The sequence below is a fragment of the Hydra viridissima genome, unplaced genomic scaffold, assembly GCF_058129835.1.
Source record: "Hydra viridissima isolate aposymbiotic clone 2 unplaced genomic scaffold, HvirCarnegie_v1 scaffold_7, whole genome shotgun sequence".
Lineage (NCBI taxonomy): Eukaryota > Metazoa > Cnidaria > Hydrozoa > Anthoathecata > Hydridae > Hydra > Hydra viridissima.
This window is the reverse complement of record NW_028324306.1, coordinates 16296461-16317119: the sequence shown is the minus strand read 5'-3', so window position 1 is coordinate 16317119 and position 20659 is coordinate 16296461. Positions and strand designations below refer to the sequence as shown.

The window sequence follows — 20659 nt, the reverse complement described above, 5'->3', positions numbered from 1 at the left end:
TGAAAAACTTTTCCTAAAAGCTGTCTTAATGTTTTTCTTCAATTTAGGCATCCTGATATTTTTGACTACGGAGAACATCTTTTAACGGCTGAATTTTAATTTGCAACTTGTTTATGTTTTATTTTTATGCACTCAACTTGTCTATTAACTCGTTAATTAGACATAAGGTTTTAACACTTTAACATTTAAGTGGAAATTTATGAAAATAAAATAAATGAAAGGCGTTGGCGAGAACAACGTGACGACAAATGATTCATGAGGGCTTATGACGCAATCCAATGCAAGTGTTTCAATGTGAAATTGGAAATCGATTTAAAAAAGAAATATAAAATATGAAACTAAGTTTTTGTCTCGTTTTTTGCAAAACTTTTTTACGTATTTGCTTTCGAGTTAGGATAAAAAAAGTGTTCACGCCTTTTTCATTTCTCTTGAAGCTCGTCAAAAAGCGTGTACATTTTAAATGTGCCAGCTTGCTTGTAATCTACCTTGTGATGTTCGCGCATATCGAATTTTTGAAAATTGCCATTTAAAGATTGACAATTTGTCTATTTATAATGAACTTTTTATTTATAAATAAATTTCCGCCGGATTTCTTTCATTAAAGTGTAAAAGAAAAAGCAGACGAATAAACTTGCTTTATTACAGAACTGACGAAGACAAACAAAAAGAAAAAGAAAAAGGTCATTTTCACTATAAAAACGCTTCTTGTTGAGAGTAAATAGCATGTGCGATTTTGACGTGATTTTAAATTCAGGAAAAGTAGATGTCGAACCCAGAACTATTTTGATTGTAATTTTAAGATAACGTCAAGGTAATAATAGAAGACTGAACGGAAAAATTGATGTCTAATTTCACCATTTTATCATTTCCATCCTTTTCATCCTAAGCTGGTACTTAGGACATTTTTTCTGACATTATCCGAGCGAAATGCCACTATTATCAGGGATCGAAGTGTTCAAAAAAACTTAACGTTTAAGACTGCCGAAGTCTTTAAACACAAAATTCCTGAGTGAGCCCAAGCGACACTCTATACTCCATTTTAAAGAATAATTAAAGAACTTCCATCAGATTTAGTACAACTTAAACGCCGTAAACTAAGCCCAGAAAATGATTTGAAAGAGCATTGGTCGATCATTTTTAGAATAATTCCTTACCAAAAAATTTTTCCAATTTTTAAACTATATTTCTTTGATTTTGTTTAAATTTTATACAGTTGAATAATGTAATGAAAGATTTTCCTAGGGAAACTTGGGCACCCAATTCAAAATGCTCTTATAATATTCAAAATTATACAGGGTGGGCCAAAAGTCACTGACCCTTTTTATTTTTTAATATCTTTTTTATTTCATAATATTTTTTATTTTCTTAATATTTATTTTTTTCAGATCCTGGAATTAATTATGGAGAAATTCAGTACCGTCCAACGTACACAAATTGATGAACCCCACTTCCATCTAAATGGGTTTGTCAATAAACAAAACTGTCGCTTTTGGGCAACAGAAAACCCAAGAGCTGTGCATCAGAGAGAACTTCACCCTGTAAAGTGCACTGTAAGGTGCGCAATAACTTCAAATGAAATTATCAGGCCATACTTTTTTGAAGATGATGATGGAAATGCTGTGACTGTGACAGGAGAGAGGTACAGAGCGATGCTTGAAAATTTCTTATGGCCAGCAATTGAAAATCGAGTTGGAATGTGGTTCCAGCAGGATGGAGCAACAGCTCATACTGCAAGAGAAAGCATGCAATTACTCCGGCGACGTTTTAGTGGAAGAATTATTTCTCGATTTGGTGATGTCAATTGGCCATCTCGTTCTCCTGATCTCACTAGCCCAGACTTTTTCTTGTGGGGATATCTAAAGGAAAATGTTTATGCCAACAAGCCGCAATCATTAATGGAGCTAAAGGAAAACATCACTAGAGAAATAAGAGAAATAACCCCAGAAACTTTGGAAAAGGTTATGGCAGAGGTAATCGAAAGAGCTGCAATTTGCGAAGCAGAAAATGGAAGGGATATGCAGGATGTTATTTTTCACACTTAACGATAAAGTTTCTAAAGCTTACTAAAAGTAAAATTGTGATAAGAATAAAATTAAATTTGTGATAGAAAATCAATTTCCATCGCATTGACTTTATGATACTAAAATTTCATGCATATAACTGTTAAAATAAAAAAGTTATTTAAAATCGAAATGGTTCAGTGACTTTTGGCCCACTTACCATTTAGGGTTGAATTACATGATATATATATATATATATATATATATATATATATATATATATATATATATATATATATATATATATATATATATATATATATATATATATATATATCGTATTTTAAATATTTTCAGATTCCAAGAAATCCCAGAAAATTTTTAAACCGCATTAAAGGTTTTTTTTGTTTATGTGACAAATTCATTGAAGAAGAAGCCATGTGTTTCTGATCATTTTGACTCCAGTTACGCTTTTTACAGCTTCTAAACCAGTGTTTCCCTTTTTTTATGTGTGTGTCATGCATCGTATGTAACATCTAAAAAACTATTGATATTTAAAAACTAATTGTTAACACCACCTATAGCTATATTAGGGAACTAAAGTGGCCACGTGGAATAACTTTGATTCAATGGTATTTTTCCTCCAAATTAAGGCTAATTGACGTCGTATCTACAATTAATTTTACTATTGGTAAAATATGAAGATATTTTACCACTTAAAGTTTGTTTGCATAATTTTTTTTTGGGTTTAAAATTTTTCTATACAACTCTATAAACTGACTTCCCATAATTCAAACCTCCCGTAAATCAGAAAACTCCGCTATTTGAATCAATTTTTTTTGCACTTTAAAAACTGTGTTAAGTTAAATATAAATGAAATTTCAGAGGTAAAAAGCAATTGAAAAAAATCTCATTCCTAATAAAGATAAAATGGCGTCAGTGCACTTTGCCTTTCCCAAGCCACTCTTTTTAAATTTTATTGCAGATTATAAAAGATCTTCGTTTAACAAGCTACTTCACACTTGTTAAACGAAGACTAGGAACTAGGAACTTAAAATTGAGTCATTTGAAATAAATCGAATTAAAAATTATTTATTTACTTAGATATACGAAGCCAGAAGATTTCAGAAAGCAATAAGCGATACTTGTATAAATCAGGTTTTTTTACTTCAACTCTTCAAAACAGGTTTGAAAGTATTTCTTAAAAGGTTAAAATAAGCTTAAGTAAATAGTTGAGAAAGTTAAATTATTGTGATTTTTTTGAGTACAAATACCCTTCCCCCCCCCCCCCCCCTTCCTACCCTGAACTATTCCTAATGCTACAAATCTCCTATTAATAAGATTTAATCTTCGTAAATAACTTTTCCCTATATAAAGTTTGGCAAAAGCAGAACTATTGAATGTTTTTGCAAGTAAACTTAAGATATAACTCACCTCTTTTTTATTTCTGGAGGAAAAATTTTATTTTGTTTTGATATTTGATAACGGCTATTATCTAAAAGTCAGGCACAAACCGACAATTCATAGCAAGAATGGTACGGATTATCTTTGGAGAATTTTAAAGTATTCTTTTTCTATATTACTTCATCAATTTTCACTTACTCTTACTGCAACAAAAGTTCCCCAAACCATTAAACTTTTTTTTTCATGTTTTATCTGGTTGATATGCTTTGTTCACTAAAGCGTTCATCCAGTCAACAGCGCATAAATATTATATTTCTTTATCGTTTTAATCCGAAATTATTTTCACAACCTTTTTTTTTCGAGCAAACAGCAACCGAGTTGTACTGCTGTCATGGGTTCTTTTCTGTCACGTCTAGTCCCGACATCCTTTTTTTCACATGTTTCTCGGAATTTTGTATGCTTTAACTATTTTCAAAATAAACTTCTGAAAGAAATGAAATAAATTGACACTTAAAACAAACGTTGACTTCACTCTCTGTGGCAGATCCTTACACAATGATTAGAGAACAAACGAAATAATACTAATAAAACTCTGAGATGGAGGTCATTAAATATTCTTATGATGTAATTATCTTGAGGTGATGAAAAATTAGCGATGTGAAAAGTTCATGTCTTAAACTAAACTAACGACGAAGGGATGTTTATGTATATGAATTTATTGAATTTAACTTTGTCTTTAAGGAGTCTTAAACTATAGTATTTTGCGTCCTTTTTATGTATACAGTATAAAAGTACGTTGTTTTCAAGTTGGAAAAGATAATTAAACGATACATACGTTTATTTTTACATACAACCAAGTCGTGAAGAATTTCCTTTCATTAGTTTGACCATTCACTTCAAACCGCAAATAAACACCGAATTATGAAATCTTTTTGTTCTGCAAAATGACCTGATTGGCGAAAAAGCAATTCAGCAATTTTAACGTCCAACTATACGAGCGTGCCGTTATTTGCAAATTTAACGACGAGCAAATAAATTTATTATCTTAATTTTGTACGAACAATTGGAATTTACATAAGTACAAATTTCTAGAACACAAACGATTTGAGAAAGAACCCACTACAGTGGACGAAGTGAACTCAGTTCGAAATTCTAATATATCTTACCGGATATCATCCGGTAAGTGAGTTCCTCATTAGACGGTTCATAAAACAAACCGAAACTTGTGTTATTGATGCTTAGATCAACAACAAGCGTTGGGGAAATCTTGATATTCTTTTGGGCTAAGAACTAAGAAGCACCCAAATATACTTAAGACAATGTTTTAAAGTCGAATCAAGTCGGGCTAATCCGTGCATACAATTTCGGTTAAACAACTCCCTCATGATTACAGAAAAATAAGTCTCTCGCTTTATTTCAGCATACGTTGGATAAAAGTTCTTATGATGTAATTTGAGGAAATTGTTAATCTCTAATTGAGATATAGAGATAAACAGATATGAAGAGAATAAAAGGGGTTTATTCAAGTTCCGAGACACACTTACATTATGCTTAGTAAATCATTGACATACTTTGACTGGTTTTTCTAGCTAGCCAATATGCCTAAAATAAAAATCAACTTAAAACATATTTTTATAAACTGACAAGGAAATAGGCTTTTAGAATAAGAACTCAATTGAAACTTTCGATTTGTATAAAATTTACCCTGGTTCAAATCTCTCATGCGGTATTCAAGATTTAAAGTTAAACGCAGATTGCAAAATATTCGACAACAATCAAGATGGCTACCTCTTGTTGTAAAAGTTTCACTGCCCTTTTTTTCCATTACGAGACAGTTAAAATTGTCGATATAAAAAATAAAAAAGTTGGTGCCTTGTATCGTTTCATTCAGCTTATCATTCTGGCATACGTTATAGGGTAATTTAACTATACAATTGTATGTACCTAAATAATTTACCTAAAATGACAAAATATTCAAGTCTACCTCAAAGATTGTTTTATTGTTGCTGTTTTATGAATAGTCGAGTGACTTTATGGAAATACATGTCTGTGACTACCTATTAGTTTTTATTAAAGTTTAACTTATATTCACTGTAGAAGTTACTGAGTGTTTGTATATAACATAGGATTAAATGATGTTATTGATTTAGTCTCATTTTTTGTAAAAGTATTATTATAAAAGTAAAGGGTACATTTAACAATCTCACAGGGTGGATTATATTTAACTATAGCTATTTAACCAGCTTTGTTGATTTAGTTGCTTAATTTAAAATGTTAGTCTTCGCACTAAAACATGTAACATACTAACTTTTCTAAAAAAACCAACAAGAATTCTCAGAAATACTTGAACTTTAAAATAATTGGCCAAAACTTTCTTTGTCTAGCAATGTAACTTATCTTGGTATTATGATAGCTGAGAAACTTTCATTCAAAACACACAAATGTTTCATTCAAAACACATATGAATTCCTCAAATTAAGCTGTTCCAATGGCATGTTAGCAAAAGCTCCACTTCATTAACTTTGAAACATAACTATCTATATATCATTCAATTTTTGGTTTACATTTACAATATGCATGTCAAGTTTTAAATTTAAAACTGTTGGTCTTTCTAAAATTGTTTCACTTCTAAATAGAGCAATATGAATATTTCATTTTTGCCCAGGAAATTTCCCTAGTGACATCCTGTAGCTTACATCTGAAATCCTTTGTTTTTATGACTTAATCCAGTTCATAGATTGCTCATTTGTCTGGGGTCAACAGCATGGCCTCTTTCTTACCATATTTTATAAATAATTTAAGATCAGTCACCTATAACAACTTAGCTATTCCACTAAAACAGACAACTAAACATGGAATAAATTCTATTGAATTTCAGTGTATCCTTTTTGAGAAATCCTTCCCACCTTTTCACCCTATCCACCCTTCCACCCTAAAAACAGACTTTATCCTTAAATCCAAGAGTCTGTTCTTAAAGGCACTCCATCATTTTTACCTAAAAAGTTATGCTTAACTTTAATCGATACCTCAATAACTTTTTTCTTTGTGTATATGTACATCTTATAATTTTTTATTTATGTATATGTGCATGTGTATGTAAATATTTTATCTCTCTTAAAAGCCTGTTTTATGGGTGTTACTTATATATTTTTGTAAAATTTTACCTATTAATTTATTTCTGATGTTTTTCTTTTATCTTTTTATCTAATTTAGGTCAATGAACTGTGTTTTTTTTTTTTTTTTTTGTAACATTCTTATTAACATGAAATAAATGTTGATTGACTAAATATGTAAGAGAAATAAATCATGCTTCATTTATGTCAGCAAAATTTAGTTTTTCATGTGATGTTTGTTTCCATAAAAAGATAACTTCGATAATTATTATAATTATGAAATAGTAATGATAATATTGATAACCTAACTTGTAAAAACATTATCATGGCCACCTAAAACAGGAAAAAAGTTTAATCTGTTTATGGTGTGGTATTCAGGATATTTGAAGAAAGATTTTGCTTATTATACATTTTTTATTGAATTTATGCACATGAGTATAAAAATTTCTTATAAATTGTAAGTAATAACTATCTAACCATGAATTTATCGTTTATACTTTTTGCCTTCTAGAAATGGAGCCCTGATTTTAAGGTTCAATTGAGTAATATTTGTTCTTTTAAGTAACTTTGGTGTCTGATAACTTTTTAGGAAGAGAAAACCATTAAAATGGTTTGAGCAAAAACAATCTGTAAAGCTAACCTATTGTTAGTTAGATAATTTTTTTTAAAAGAAAGTATCTTTAGTAATTTCTGATATTATTGCAGCATATGAAAAGACATATTGCAGTTATCATTCCATATAAATTCATCTTTTAATGTTCAGATTTAAAATTGACATTTTTATTTTTCAAAATTCAAAATGCTAAGTGAGAGCTAAACTCTCTTTGGAAGTACTGGTATTTAAGCTTTTTTTTTTCAACTTTAGAAAAAATGAGTGTGCTGGTGAAACAATATTGTTGATTGGCACCCAACAATTATTTCTTTATTGAGCCTAAATAATTGCTCAATGAGTCTATGGACTTAAGATTAACTTAAATTATGCCCCTTTTTAATTTGACAAGAAACTTATTAGCAATTTTGCAAAATTTACTGGCAATCTTTTTATCACATTACCTGTTCTATTACACAAAGGCTTATAATGGCTTGTGGCAAAAATATTTATATTATGCAAGTTTTTAAATCACCCACAACTTTGTCATGTTCATTATCCTTTGAAAATCAGCACTACTGGATAGAAGGTATGTTGTGTTTTACTCTTTTTCATATGAATTCCCTACATATTCCTTCTATTTCCTTAAAAAATTACATGACATTTGAAGCACAACTTATCTTTTTATTCACAAAATAGAAGAAAAAGTGATTAAAAAAATATCTTTACCATTATATTTGTTAGATTTTTTAGAAAAATTTAACTTGGTTTTCTGAATTATGTTGCATTAAATTTTCTTTTTTTCTTCAGTTTGTTTGTTGGATTTAATTATTCAGTTATTTCAATTTCAGTGGAGGAGATCAATTTTATTGGAGATAATCAGAGAGGTTTTTGTGGAGATAAATCAGTTGTTTCAACATTAGTATTAAATTAATACTAATGTTGAAACAACTGATTTATCTCCACAAAACAGTTTTGATTTTTCCAGTTTGATCATCATCATCATCATCATCATCATCATCATCATCATCATCATCATCATCATCATCATCATCATCATCATTAAAGATGTTGATTTCTTTTTAAGCTCACCTAAAATCAAGTTTATGAATATCTCAAAATAAATTTGCTCATTAACGGTTTTTTTAAATATTTTGCTAAATTCTTTTCGGTTTTAATCACCATATAACAAATCTCTGAAAGATCTACAAAAAATCTCTAGCACTAAACTATACATTTTAAATCTACATGGAACAATGAATTTCCTGAACAATCCTCGTCAAAAACAGTGGATAGCAAGAGTTAATTACAATTAAATTTAAATTATTTTTAAGTGGAGATAATAATGGTTAGAAGTTCAATAAAAATGCATACTTATGTTTGTAGTGTTTTACTTATTATCAAAAATTTGTTTATGAAAAATTTGTATGAGGTATTTAATTTGACCTGCAGTTGAAACATCATTAGTTTTTGAAAAAGTTCTCTAATTCAATGTTGTCATGCCTAACTCAAACCTGTCAGTAAAATATTTACTCAGAAATATTTACTTTTATAAATATTTATTAAAAAAATGGAAAAAAGCTTTTTTGCCGAAAAGGATACAAAATTCTAAAATCAGTTTTATTATTGCTGTTGTTGTTGTTGTTCTTCTTCTTCTTCTTATTATTATTATTATTATTATTATTATTATTATTATTATTATTATTATTATTATTATTATTATTATTATTACTGTTATTATTGTTATTATTATTATTATTATTATTATTATTATTATTATTATTATTATTATTATTATTATTATTATTATTATTATTATTATTATTACTGTTATCATTGTTATTATTATTTTTATTATTTTTATTATTATTATTATCATTATTATCATTATTTTTATTATTATTTTTATTATTTTTATTATTATTTTTATTATTATTATTATTTTTATTATTATTATTATCATTATTATCATTATTTTTATCATTATTATTATTTTTATTATTATTATTATCATTATTATCATTATTTTTATTATTATTATTATTATTATTATTATTATTATCATTATTATCATTATTTTTATTATTATTTTTATTATATTATTATTATTATTATCATTATTATTATTATTATTATTATTATTATTATTATTATTATTATTATTATTATTATTATTATTATTATTATTATTATTATTATTATTATTATTATTATTATATAAAAATTTAAGTACTATAAAAGATTTTAACTTAAAAAATCCAAAAATAAAAGAAGACTATAGGAGTAAAGAAGCAAGTTTCTAATGGATTTAATAATTTTCTTAATAGGTATGTTATTGTTTACAAAAAAGGTTACCAGGAATTTGATGTTGCAATAAGCACTGTGACGACAAAACTGAAAGGAACCTCCTATGTTGACTACAACAATTTTACATCAGAGTTTCATGAAGATATTGAAGTTTATGATCCTGCTGATTATGTTGTACCTCCCCAGGTTGGACACTTTTTGCTGTGTTTGTCTAACATCAATTGTAAATGTCTATAAATGGGTTTCTTAGACAGATAACTTTAAAAAAACATTAAAAGATTTTTCATAAAATTAAAATCAAATCATTAAATTTTTGAATTTATTGATTTGATTTCAATTTGTAAAAACAAAAAAAAAAATTAGTTTAATTATTCACCTAATTAAAATCAAATTATTCTAAAAAAATTTATGGTTTTTCAAATGAACTCCTAAAAACCTATTCTCATATTTTTGGAAGTAAATCAATATACACTAAAAAAGTGATTTTATTATGCAAATGTATTCTCTTTTAGTTTATATTTTAAGTTTAAATAATCAAGTTAGAAGTTATTATAATGAACTATTCTAAAAAAATAATTCAGGCTAAGATACAAGTTGACAGGATATATTAGTTGACTGGATTTATAAGTGTACTCGATATGTAAGTCAACTCAATGAATAGGTCAAGTTCACTTTTTTGATTCATTCTGAACAGCTTATAGTATTGATTTGATATATGATTTAAAAAGTAGATGTAAACCAAAGTTGAACTAGTTATAAGATGTTTAAATGATTCATAAAGTTTTTCTTTGTTTACAGGAAAATAATGCATTTTTTGTAATGACAAATATGATTATCACTCCTAATCAAACAAGATCAAGGTGCCCAGAGGACCCGAAGTTTGTTGAAAACAAATGTAAAGTGGACACAGATTGTTTACCAGCTTTACAACCGATAAAAAATGGAAATGGTACACATTCTTTACCTTATTTGTTAAATTATTGTTATTATAATTATTATTAGTATTATTATTCCTATTATTACTGATATTATGTTATAATATTATGTTCAGAAATCAAATAAGCTATAAATTTGTTATATGAATTTGTAATACAAATTTGTTATATAAATTTTTATACAAATTTGTAATAGGTTTTTTCTAATAGTTTTTTTTTTCTTTTGCTCAGGTGTAAGAACTGGGAAATGTGTCCAATCAGATCGTCCTAACATAACTTACCGTGTTTGTGAAATTTATGGTTGGTGTCCTACAGAGAGAGATACTTTGCCTATGCCTGGTTATAACTTTAGGTAATAAGTTTTTTCCATAATTCAAAGTAAATATTTTGCAACCTAAAAACAATATTCTATATCAGAAAAGTATTTTGAATCATAAAGTCATGAAGTTTAGCAGTAAGTTTAGCAGTAAGTTTAATTATTCAACTTAAAGAAAAATGCTTTAATCACTGAAAGTTAATTCAAAAAAATCTTTCAAAACATAATTTAGCATGGAAGTATTTTTGGTATATAGCAAGTAATGGTATTACTTGGGGAATTTTAAAAAAAACTTCATAACGCTAGGTATTTTCAGAAGCAAAACCTGTACCACTGATAGAACATTCAGCATCATCTAATGAAGAAAGATTGCTACAAGGAAATTTTAAATCATTGGCACCATCAATATTCATTGAAACACATTTTTCATTACAACCAATTGAGAATTGCTAACACTTGCTTCAGCTCAAAAGTCAACAACATTGTTAAAGCACAACCCATAGGGAATACAAACTATGGGCATGCAGCAGTGAAATTTGGAAACCATAGCAATCTAGCTGTTTGCTGTGAATGGTAAATTGCACATTTTTCTTATTGCAATAAAAAAGATATAAGTAAAGAAAGTCAGACCAACTGTGATATGAGGCTCTTTATTAGATGACAATTATTATTCTTAAAAAATCCTACAATTTGATTGACACTTGGGCTGATACTTTTTGTTGGGATTTTGATAGTTTGCTGCTTCTCTAAAAGTTTTTCTTGTAGTTTTTCTAACTCTGGTTTAACAGTGGATAATTTGGCAATATTAGGTTCTGCTTTGATTATTAGTGAAAAGACTTATACTCTTCAACTGTTGTGGTTATAATAGTTTCCCACCAAGGTAAACCAACAGACAGATGAAGAAAATCAAAAATATTATGAACACACCCAACAGGTGTGTAGCCTCCCAACCGTTCAACATTTATTATAGGCACATCATTTAACCCTGTAGGAAAGATAGTTTAGGCAATTTATGGTTTATAGTAAGTATATAGTAAGTTTTTAATATGTAGCTAGCAGTTTTAAAAAATATTTAAGGGTATAAAAGTCTAGAAACTTATCTTTCTTAAAAGAAATATAATGTGTTTTTTACAGAACATTCTATAAAGAAATATTATTGAAAATGATATTGATCTGGCAGGAAATGTGAATTTTTTGTAAATGGAGTTAATGTACTTTAGTGACAGTATACCTCTTCTGGATGAAGCTAAAGAGTTTACTGTTCTTCTTAAAAATGAAATAAGTTTTCCAAAGTTCAAAGTCCAAAGGTTTATTAAATTTTTTCTGTACTTATTTTCTTTTCTTTTTCTTTTTTTTTTTCTTTTGTTTTGTGTTTTTTTACATTTTTTTTACAAAAGTTTTTCTTGAATCTTCCTAGACGCAACATCATAAACAATAATAATTCAAATTATTTGAAGAATTGTTTTCATAATGCTAAAACTGACCCATTGTGTCCTATTTTCAAAATTAAAGACATGATCAAAGAAAGCGGAGATAACTTTGACCAAGTTGCTTATATAGTAAGTGTCTCTGTCTTTCGTCAAATTATTCTTAAATAAACAGCATAAATATTTAACCACATTTAATGTTATTTCTTGTGACTTTATAAATGCATATGTTAATCTGTAGGGAGCAGTGTATGGCATCATGGTTAACTGGGATTGCAATTTAGATCTTTCTCTTCATAAGTGCACACCCACTTATAGTGTAAGAAGGTAATTCACAGACATTTATTTACAAAATTGTTATTATTTATAAAATTATTTACAAAATGTTTGCCTTACTTTATACGAAAAGATTTCTTTCATAGACTTGATGACCCAGAAGCTCCAATATCTCCTGGTTTTAATTTCAGGTGAATTTTATTACTTAAATCTTTGCTTTTATTCTTGTTTTAGAAGTTATTATTTTTATCTTGCTTGTACATAGTGTCCTTTTTACAGATTTGCAAACTACTATGTTGTGGGTAGCAAGCAGTACCGAACTTTAACCAAAGCTTACGGATTAAAGTTTGAAATAATAGTTACAGGGAAGGTTCGTTTGACATTTTTATTTCTAAATGTTTTAGTTTTCGAACTTTAGAATAATGTTGGTTCGGTTTTTTATAAAAGAAAGATCAAAGAAAGATTCTCTTTAGACCAAAACCTTTACATTTTTTTTAAAGAACAAAATGTTTTTATCTTTTAATGACAGAAATAAAAATTTTGAATGCAAAGAGAAAAAGAAAAAAATGAAATATTTAAAAATTGTTCTTATTGAATAATCTGGTTTAAATGTTTTTTAGGCTGGAAAATTTAGTCCCATGCCTCTATTTACTAATTTAGGTGCCGGTCTAGCTTTGCTTGGCATAGTAAGTTTATATTTTTAATGGTTTGCTCCAATATTTAACACTTCGTAATATTTTGTGATTTTGTTTATTTTTACATTTTTTTTTATACTCTGTCCTTGTTATTTGCTTCTTTTACTTTAGGCAGTTGTTTGGTGTGATTTCATTGTCATGTACTTGTTGAAGAAGCGTTATGTTTATAAGGAATATAAGTATCAAAAAATTGAAGATGATGCTGTAGTATGTTGTTTTCACTTCGATTTTTTTTTTTTTTTTTTGATGGTGGTGAGAGGGGGGTAAACGATTTTAATGAACATTCTTTATTCATTCTTCAGCAACATGTTAAAAGTCAGCAGCGAAATTTTTTTGACGAAAACAGAAAAAGGATTTTTTTATTGCGTCTAATAATCATTATGAGAATCAAAATGCTCTGATTTTAGAGATCTTTAATAAGTATCATCACATAAAATAATCGTTCAAGGATTTTTAAAGAGTACTCTGTTTTTGATTTTTGAAGAAAATTTTGAAGTTTTATCCTCAAATATTCACTTTTATCGCCGAAGAAGCGATTTCCGTTTCAAAGTTTCAAAAACAAAATGCATTCTTATCCACTGCTTAATATATCTATTTTGCTTACTATCTCCACTATGCTTACCTGTTTTTCCAACTTTGTCTATTACTTGTCATGCCTACTACGCTTTTTACTTCGTCTGATTTTTATTTTCTTTGTTTGTTTAATATACTTGTTTATAATATCAACAAGTTTTGTGTTGTTTATACAATTCTTAACATCATATTATTTATTTTGATAGGAAGAATGCGATCAAAACATAGAAGAGGAGTCAAAAAGAAATTCAGGATACCAAAAATTGCATGATGCTGACGAGCGATAGGAACTAACGAAATAACGTCTAACAAAACTCGAAATAGCTGTAAATATTGAAATTAAACTCAGAATAATAATTTTTTCAATACTTTAAGATTTTCTGATATTTTGACAGATCAACATTTCGCTCAACACCGTTCGGAATCAATTAAGTTAAAACACCCTAAAAATAAAAGCTCAGCTGCCAATTCCATTCGATTTGGCGAACGCCTAGTAAAAAAGTTTTCCAAATCGAATTAGTTTTTGCATCAATCTAGAAACGCATGAAAGAAGTATTCTGCAAATTTTAAGGCTGAAGTATGTTTTGTTCCTATCTGTGTGGTAGATTTGGAGTCGCTGTGGCAGCCAAGATTTGTATACGCAATAAATTTTCAGTCTTCTGCTTTTGAGATAACATTCACGCAATAAGAGTTTGCAGAGACTTCGCTTTTAATTTTATAGAATCTCTTAGATGGTTAGTAGTCATAATATTGGCAATCATTAATACATTTTAGTACCTAATACTCTTTCATCTCTTGATCTGTCTTAAGAAGCCACTGCACAATATCAGCGGGTTGTGCGAAGTCGAAAAATCAGTTACAATCCTTATTATGTCTACTGTCTAAAAATCAGGTGTTCTTTTTCATTATTTAGGATTAACGTTTCTTCAAAGTACTTGAGTCTGATAGTATATTTTCATATGAAAAAGTTTTCTGACTCCCTTTTCTTTCTTTTTGAAATACCTGGTTTTATAGTTCTTAATTTTTGTGAATTTCTCTTTTATTTTTTTAAATCATTATTTTGTTGTTGTTTTTTTTTTTTTGTTGTTGTTTTTTTTTTTTTTTTTTTTTTTTTTGCACTCCTGATAAATATGCTCTCTAAATAAATACCTCTATTTTTCCTTTTTACTAATAATCCACCAAAACGTTTTAAAGTTGCAATTTTTCCTCCAAATTGTTAATTCAATCGCATCATTCCATTTTCCTCACAAATACGTTTTCGAGGTTTTTTTAGTGCTCGACGTTTCAAAATAGCGGCTAACGAGCGTATCCAGCAAGCCCATACAATATAGATATTTACAAGATTTTAAAATAATAAAAATACGAAATAATAATTTCCTCGACAACACTTGGGAGCACAACTTTCGTTGAGCTTGAACTTTTCGTTGTCTCCATTGTAGCAATAACCAGAACATACCACAACCAGAACATGCTGTAAAAACACATTAACCACAATAACCAGAACTTACCACCATAACCAATACATACTGTAAAAACTTCCAGTCTCTCACGGTATATTCTTGTGTTACAATGAACATACGGAGTAATTTTGAAGATACAAGAAGCAAAAACAATTTAAAATGTTAAAAGTAGGAAAGCCACTATGGTGTGTTCATTATTAATTCCATCACTGTTTGTATAAAAAGTTATTAATCTATATTTAGCTTTATTGGAGTAGCTATTAGCAAATTTATTTTCTGAACTTCCGTCAGTAACAATACAAAAATAAGTTCGTGTATCCTACAAAAATATGGTAGCTTTGTGGCGATACTATTTTCCATATCTCGAAATGCAATATTTTTTTTTTTAGATTAAATAAAATATCTGCCATTATTGCAAAACTTCTAACTTCATATTTTGATATAATAATCTTTTTATTTAAAAACTAATGCTTCGAACGAATATTTCAAATTCGAATTTTTGTTGTTAAATGAAGCATAAGTTTTAGCCCCCCCCCCCCCTGTGCTTCTATAAATTTTAGATAATTTGTCACATGTTTATATTTTTTATGCTTAATTTCGTTCTTTACCTCAATGACTTCTTTTAAGTTCATAAGGATTTTTAATAAGTCTCCGTGATACAACCCTTTTCTCAATGAGAAAAAGAACATTTTGATATAATAAAAATGAGTTCCACATTTTTCCTATTTGCAAGCACAAAAAGATTTCTGTCAATCGTTGCATTTAATATTATATTCAACTATCTTTTAAAAATTTTACAAACAAATAATGTACAAGTCTAAATAATGTACCAGATTTTCGTCTAAGCAAAATTTCGATATTTATAAAATCAGATGTTATATATTAATTACAGAGTTATAAAATTAGCATAATAAAGTCATAAACAACTTTGATTGGTTATATTAATCAATTGAATTTTTAACTTTTTTTTATAAGTTTAAACTTGAGAACTTTTTAACTTTTTGTTTACTGAAAAAAAAGGTTTTGTAATGCAAAATGTCTGTGCCATTTCCAAAAATGCTGCCCATTTTAGCTGTTAACAGTTTTCGACTGTTTTTACGGAACTTGCGAGTTAATTTTCTCTATAATAAATGTCGTTAGAATTTAACAGTTAGACGTGTAGTCTAGCAGAAACCGCACGTTTTTGAGCACACTTGGCTCATGATTTCATGAGAGTCTTTACAAAAACCATGGCTCTTATACATTGGACACACGGTAGCTTGGTGCGGGTCGTCGTGACACTTATCTAAAATAATTAGTTATATAATTATCAATAAAAAAAATTTAGCTAACCGTAAAAAAATTGCCTTCAACTTACTGCAGTTAACACCGCAAGTGATTGGACAAATGATTCTTATGTCTCCTCTTTTACAGTTTTCTTTAAAGAATTCACATTCGCTGTACTGATCTACACACACTATGAAAAAAACAGCAAAAATTTACTACGTAATCCGAAGGAATATACAATTTCAAAATTTTATATTCTTTCTACTACATTACTGTAACATGCCATACCATACTAAAAAAAAAAAAAAAAAAAAGAACACCTGTTAAAGCATTTTATTTCATTCTATATCATATTATAGCATTCTAAAGGATATTTTTGCTGCTGAAAGCTGGTATTAATGATGTTTGCAATCAACTTATAGACGTGTTTAATAATAGAAGAATATAGTGCATTTAATTTACCAGGGCAGCCTGCATTATTTCTACCAGTCGCAACTGTTACATTATCCCAACAGCATCCATAGTCTGTTAGTTTGCAGTCGATGGGCGATTGAAGTCCTGGAGCATAAAAAATTAGAAGCAAAAAAAAAACTTCTTTGTCTTGATTATTTTTCGAATTACAAACCTTTTGTTAACGTTAAGCACTTTTTTATAAATGTCGTAAAAGAATTATTAAATATATCTTTAAAGTATTTCTGTTATGTTTTTTTAAAATAAATACCAAAAATAAGAATAAAAATAAAAGGTATGTCACTCACTACATCCTCCACAAGTGTCTTTGCATTTCTCTCGAACAATTTTCAATCCACAAAGATTCTGAAGATTTTTGCAATTAGATAGTTCGTCCTTGCATCTCACTTCAATTTGATAAAAAAAAACAAGTGAAAAATGGAAGGATTGCGAAATGCAATCATCACATATAAGTTAAATGGGCAGGAAAAATGGTACAGATAGAAACAATCTTTACGGAATTTAGCTGTTGGTACAAACAACTTCAAAAGTATTCGGTTCAGACCGTTGAAATTTTTATAGCTTAAAGTTTTATACCTCCAATTTTGGTCCAGTCGACATTTTTTCCACTGGCAACAGAGTTTACTAAATGATATATCAAAATATAATCATTAAGAGAATTATGATGATGATGATGATGATGATGATGATGATGATGATGATGATGAAGATGATGATGATGATGAGGATGATGATGATGATGATGATGATGATGAGGATGATGATGATGATGATGATGATGAGGATGATGATGATGATGATGATGATGATGATGATGATGATGATGATGATGATGATGATGATGATGATGATGATGATGATGATGATGATGATGATGATGATGATGATGATGATGACGACGACGATGATGAGAAAGATTTAGTCTAACTTACACTGGAATTGTCTCTCTTGCTCATTGTTTAGCCATGAAGTAGTCGAAACCATCTTACTAACTGTTACGAGGATGATGAAAATTGCGAAAAATTTCGCATTCATGTTTTTGATAAACTGTTTATATAAAGTGCAATAAAAGTTAAAACAAAAAATCATTTGATTAAAAATGACGAAAAGAAATGAATTTAAAACCATGGTAAACCGTGATATCAATAAACAGAAAGAGAAAAAAAAAATTTTACATTTTATTGACACTATTTCAGACTTAAATCCAGATTGTCTGTAAGATTATCTTTCAAAATACAACTAATACCCCTTCAAACTCATGCATTACATTTTTAATTAATACTTGTGTGTCATTTTATTTTTAAGACCGTTTCAATTTCCAACATAATTTTAAAAACACAAACTTCAAAGGACTTCAAAGATTTCGTCAACTTAATTTTATTGGTTGAATAAATAAAAGAAACGATCTTTTTCAAAAAGGTGAATTTGACAATTTTTTTCGTCTTGATCAACATTAAATGAGGTTTTCAAACTTGATTATTTTTTGAACTTCTAAAGAAAAAATTTGTAACAAACTTCATTCTAATAGATTTTTCTTTTTAAATAGGAAAGTCTAGGAAATATAAAGACTTCTTCAAGTTGGAAATTGTTTTAAAAGTTATTTTTACATAAATTGACTCAGAAAAACAAACAAAACCCGTAATTAAACTGCGCTAATAATCCTCATGAGATGTTTACATTATTCTATGGACAACACACACAAAAAAGAAATTAAGAACGAAAAATAAAAAAAGTAACAGAAATTAAACAATGTTCTCCAAAACAAACAAATAAATTTGAAAGCTGTTTTATCCCCAAAATACTAATCTAAACGTAACCACCCAAAGCATTTGACGTCAACCCGCACAGGAACCGGTTAAATTGAACCCAAAGAGGAGCCATTTGACATCTAAACAGAGATCAGCTGATGTTCATACACATAAACACAAGAACCAGCGTGAATTTAATATTTCATATGTTGAAGAGGTTATAGATAAAAATACCTATAAATGCTTAATATATTACCTGTATTTAATCCGATTGTAAAGTTCCGTTAGAAAACTGTTTTTTAAAATTCGGAAATAAATGTGATCAGCATTATTGATTGTAAAATATTATTTCATGCCGTTATGTCATGGCTGTCTGGTTATAATACAATTTTTGTCATACAATTATAGATTATAAAAGGAAAAAAGAAAAAAACTGGCAGGAAGATTAAGTGCTGAGTATTTAGCCATTCACTTTAGCTCGTCTGTCCAATATAAATGCGCATTTGAATCGAAGATATTTCTTTCTCCCATTAATTCCAATCAATCAGTATATGATATATAATGATATAAAATACAATATATAATGTAGTAAAATTTTTAGCAGAAAAAAGAACCCGAACTCAAGTTTCCATGTTGATGAATACTTATGCTTGTTCATTTTTTATTTCATGCAGCGTCAACGAAAACAAAAATTCCATCACCAGTTGACGCCGATGCATTAATTGTACAATATATGGTATTCTAATCATGACGATATAAACACAATGAATATATTTACAAAGATTAGCAATTTTACCCACTTTGTTCAAGGTCAACTGCATGGATAACAGGACATTTTTTGCATTTAGACCGTCAGTTTGCTGAACACGCTATAAGTGGATAAACAAGAACTCTTTGATTTAGCTGAAAAAAAAACATACGATATTCTTTCAAACTTGTTAATGCACAAATATTAGCTAAAATCTTGCACAAATACTTGCCAATATTTAATAGAATTTTCCTAGGCATGTTTCATTTTAAAGAAACTAACTACTTCATTCAAATATAAATTACAAACATTTTTATAAATTATATACAATTTTATATTTGAATCATTTAAATATTATATATATATATATATATATATATATATATATATATATATATATATATATATATATATATATATATATATATATATATTATTTCATGCAGTATAAATATTTTTTATTTGTAGAATAAATAACCTACTAGCCAGCCTTATATAAGGTAAAAATTTGAACCCGTTTTTAAATCTGAAAAGATCTGTTTATGTGCCAGCAAAAGAAGTATAGCGGAATTGGATCAGAAAAGGCTTTACGTAAAAACAAAAGTTTTAGCAAGTTATCTTGACGGATTTATAAAAAGGCGGTTTTGTTAAAATAACGAATTAAGAAGGGTTTGAAAAAGATATTCAATTTCCTTCCTTAAAAACTCGGTTGAACTATACAGGAGGTGCTTTTGATATATAAATCTTTTGGAGCATGCAAATTTGACTGCGGTTTCAAATTTTATTTAACAAAATAATCTTTCTCGTTATTTTTACCATTTATGCGATTTCAAGTTACATTTCTTTGTATTGTAGTTATTTATTTTTATATATTTATATTGAATTGATCATATTTTATCATTTTATATTTTTTATGCAGAACTTTTCTAATTCATTTTTTTGGTTAAAAGATTTTTGAAAAATTCACAGTCCTAATTAAATGGAAATTCCTAAATTATTTTTATTAGTTTTTATTTACAATTCAAATTTTTCACTGAACCATTTTGGAATTGTTACGAATGTCTTACTTTTATTTAGATAAAAAATCAGACTCATCTCAGTCATTGGCTTTTGAATTTAACTATTATATTATCATTAACTTTTCTTGTTATCTTTATTATTATCATTATTAGTTTGATAAATATCCAGAAACCTAGTTTCCTTTTAAATTCGATAAAAATTAAAATATCGTAATTTTTTAGTTCAAAAAAAAAATTATTTTGGTCCAAAAAACAATTATTTTCAAAAAAAAAAGGAAATTAATAAAAAATTTTTTGTAACAAATTTTTGTT

At 27.9% G+C, this 20659-nt stretch overlaps 2 protein-coding genes and 1 pseudogene across 4 annotated transcripts; 1 reads left to right on the top strand and 2 right to left on the bottom strand.

Moving 5' to 3' along the window:
• The first annotated feature begins 4913 nt into the window (after positions 1-4913).
• Positions 4914-14003, top strand: LOC145184447 (P2X purinoceptor 4-like). 2 transcript variants are annotated; one of them, XR_016454303.1, is made up of 12 exons: positions 4914-5321; positions 9434-9599; positions 10212-10362; positions 10580-10700; positions 11885-11971; positions 12082-12223; positions 12333-12418; positions 12514-12558; positions 12633-12737; positions 12988-13053; positions 13174-13269; positions 13842-14003. XR_016454303.1 is itself a non-coding variant. In XM_090093496.1 (12 exons), the coding sequence occupies exons 1-12, from the start codon at positions 5185-5187 to the stop codon at positions 13920-13922; spliced, it is 1269 nt and encodes a 422-aa protein (XP_089949622.1). In that variant the 5' UTR covers positions 4914-5184; the 3' UTR covers positions 13923-14003. The 2 variants fall into 2 exon arrangements, 1 of the variants encoding a protein (XP_089949622.1); XM_090093496.1 differs by having other exon boundaries at positions 12647-12737.
• LOC149886368 (mitochondrial inner membrane protein OXA1L-like) lies at positions 10933-11803 on the bottom strand (annotated as a pseudogene).
• A 1996-nt stretch (positions 14004-15999) lies between the features above and the next one.
• LOC145184158 (agrin-like) lies at positions 16000-19483 on the bottom strand. Of its 2 annotated transcripts, XM_090092598.1 has the most exons (7): positions 18837-19483; positions 17765-18720; positions 17409-17456; positions 17120-17218; positions 16824-16919; positions 16453-16551; positions 16003-16380 (listed from the first exon to the last, which is right to left on the bottom strand). In XM_090092598.1, the coding sequence occupies exons 2-7, from the start codon at positions 17958-17960 to the stop codon at positions 16259-16261; spliced, it is 660 nt and encodes a 219-aa protein (XP_089948724.1). In that variant the 5' UTR covers positions 17961-18720; positions 18837-19483; the 3' UTR covers positions 16003-16258. The 2 variants fall into 2 exon arrangements, with proteins under 2 accessions (XP_079915898.2, XP_089948724.1); XM_080059772.2 differs by lacking the exon at positions 18837-19483 and having other exon boundaries at positions 16000-16380; positions 16824-16925; positions 17765-18550.
• Between the last annotated feature and the right edge of the window lie 1176 nt (positions 19484-20659).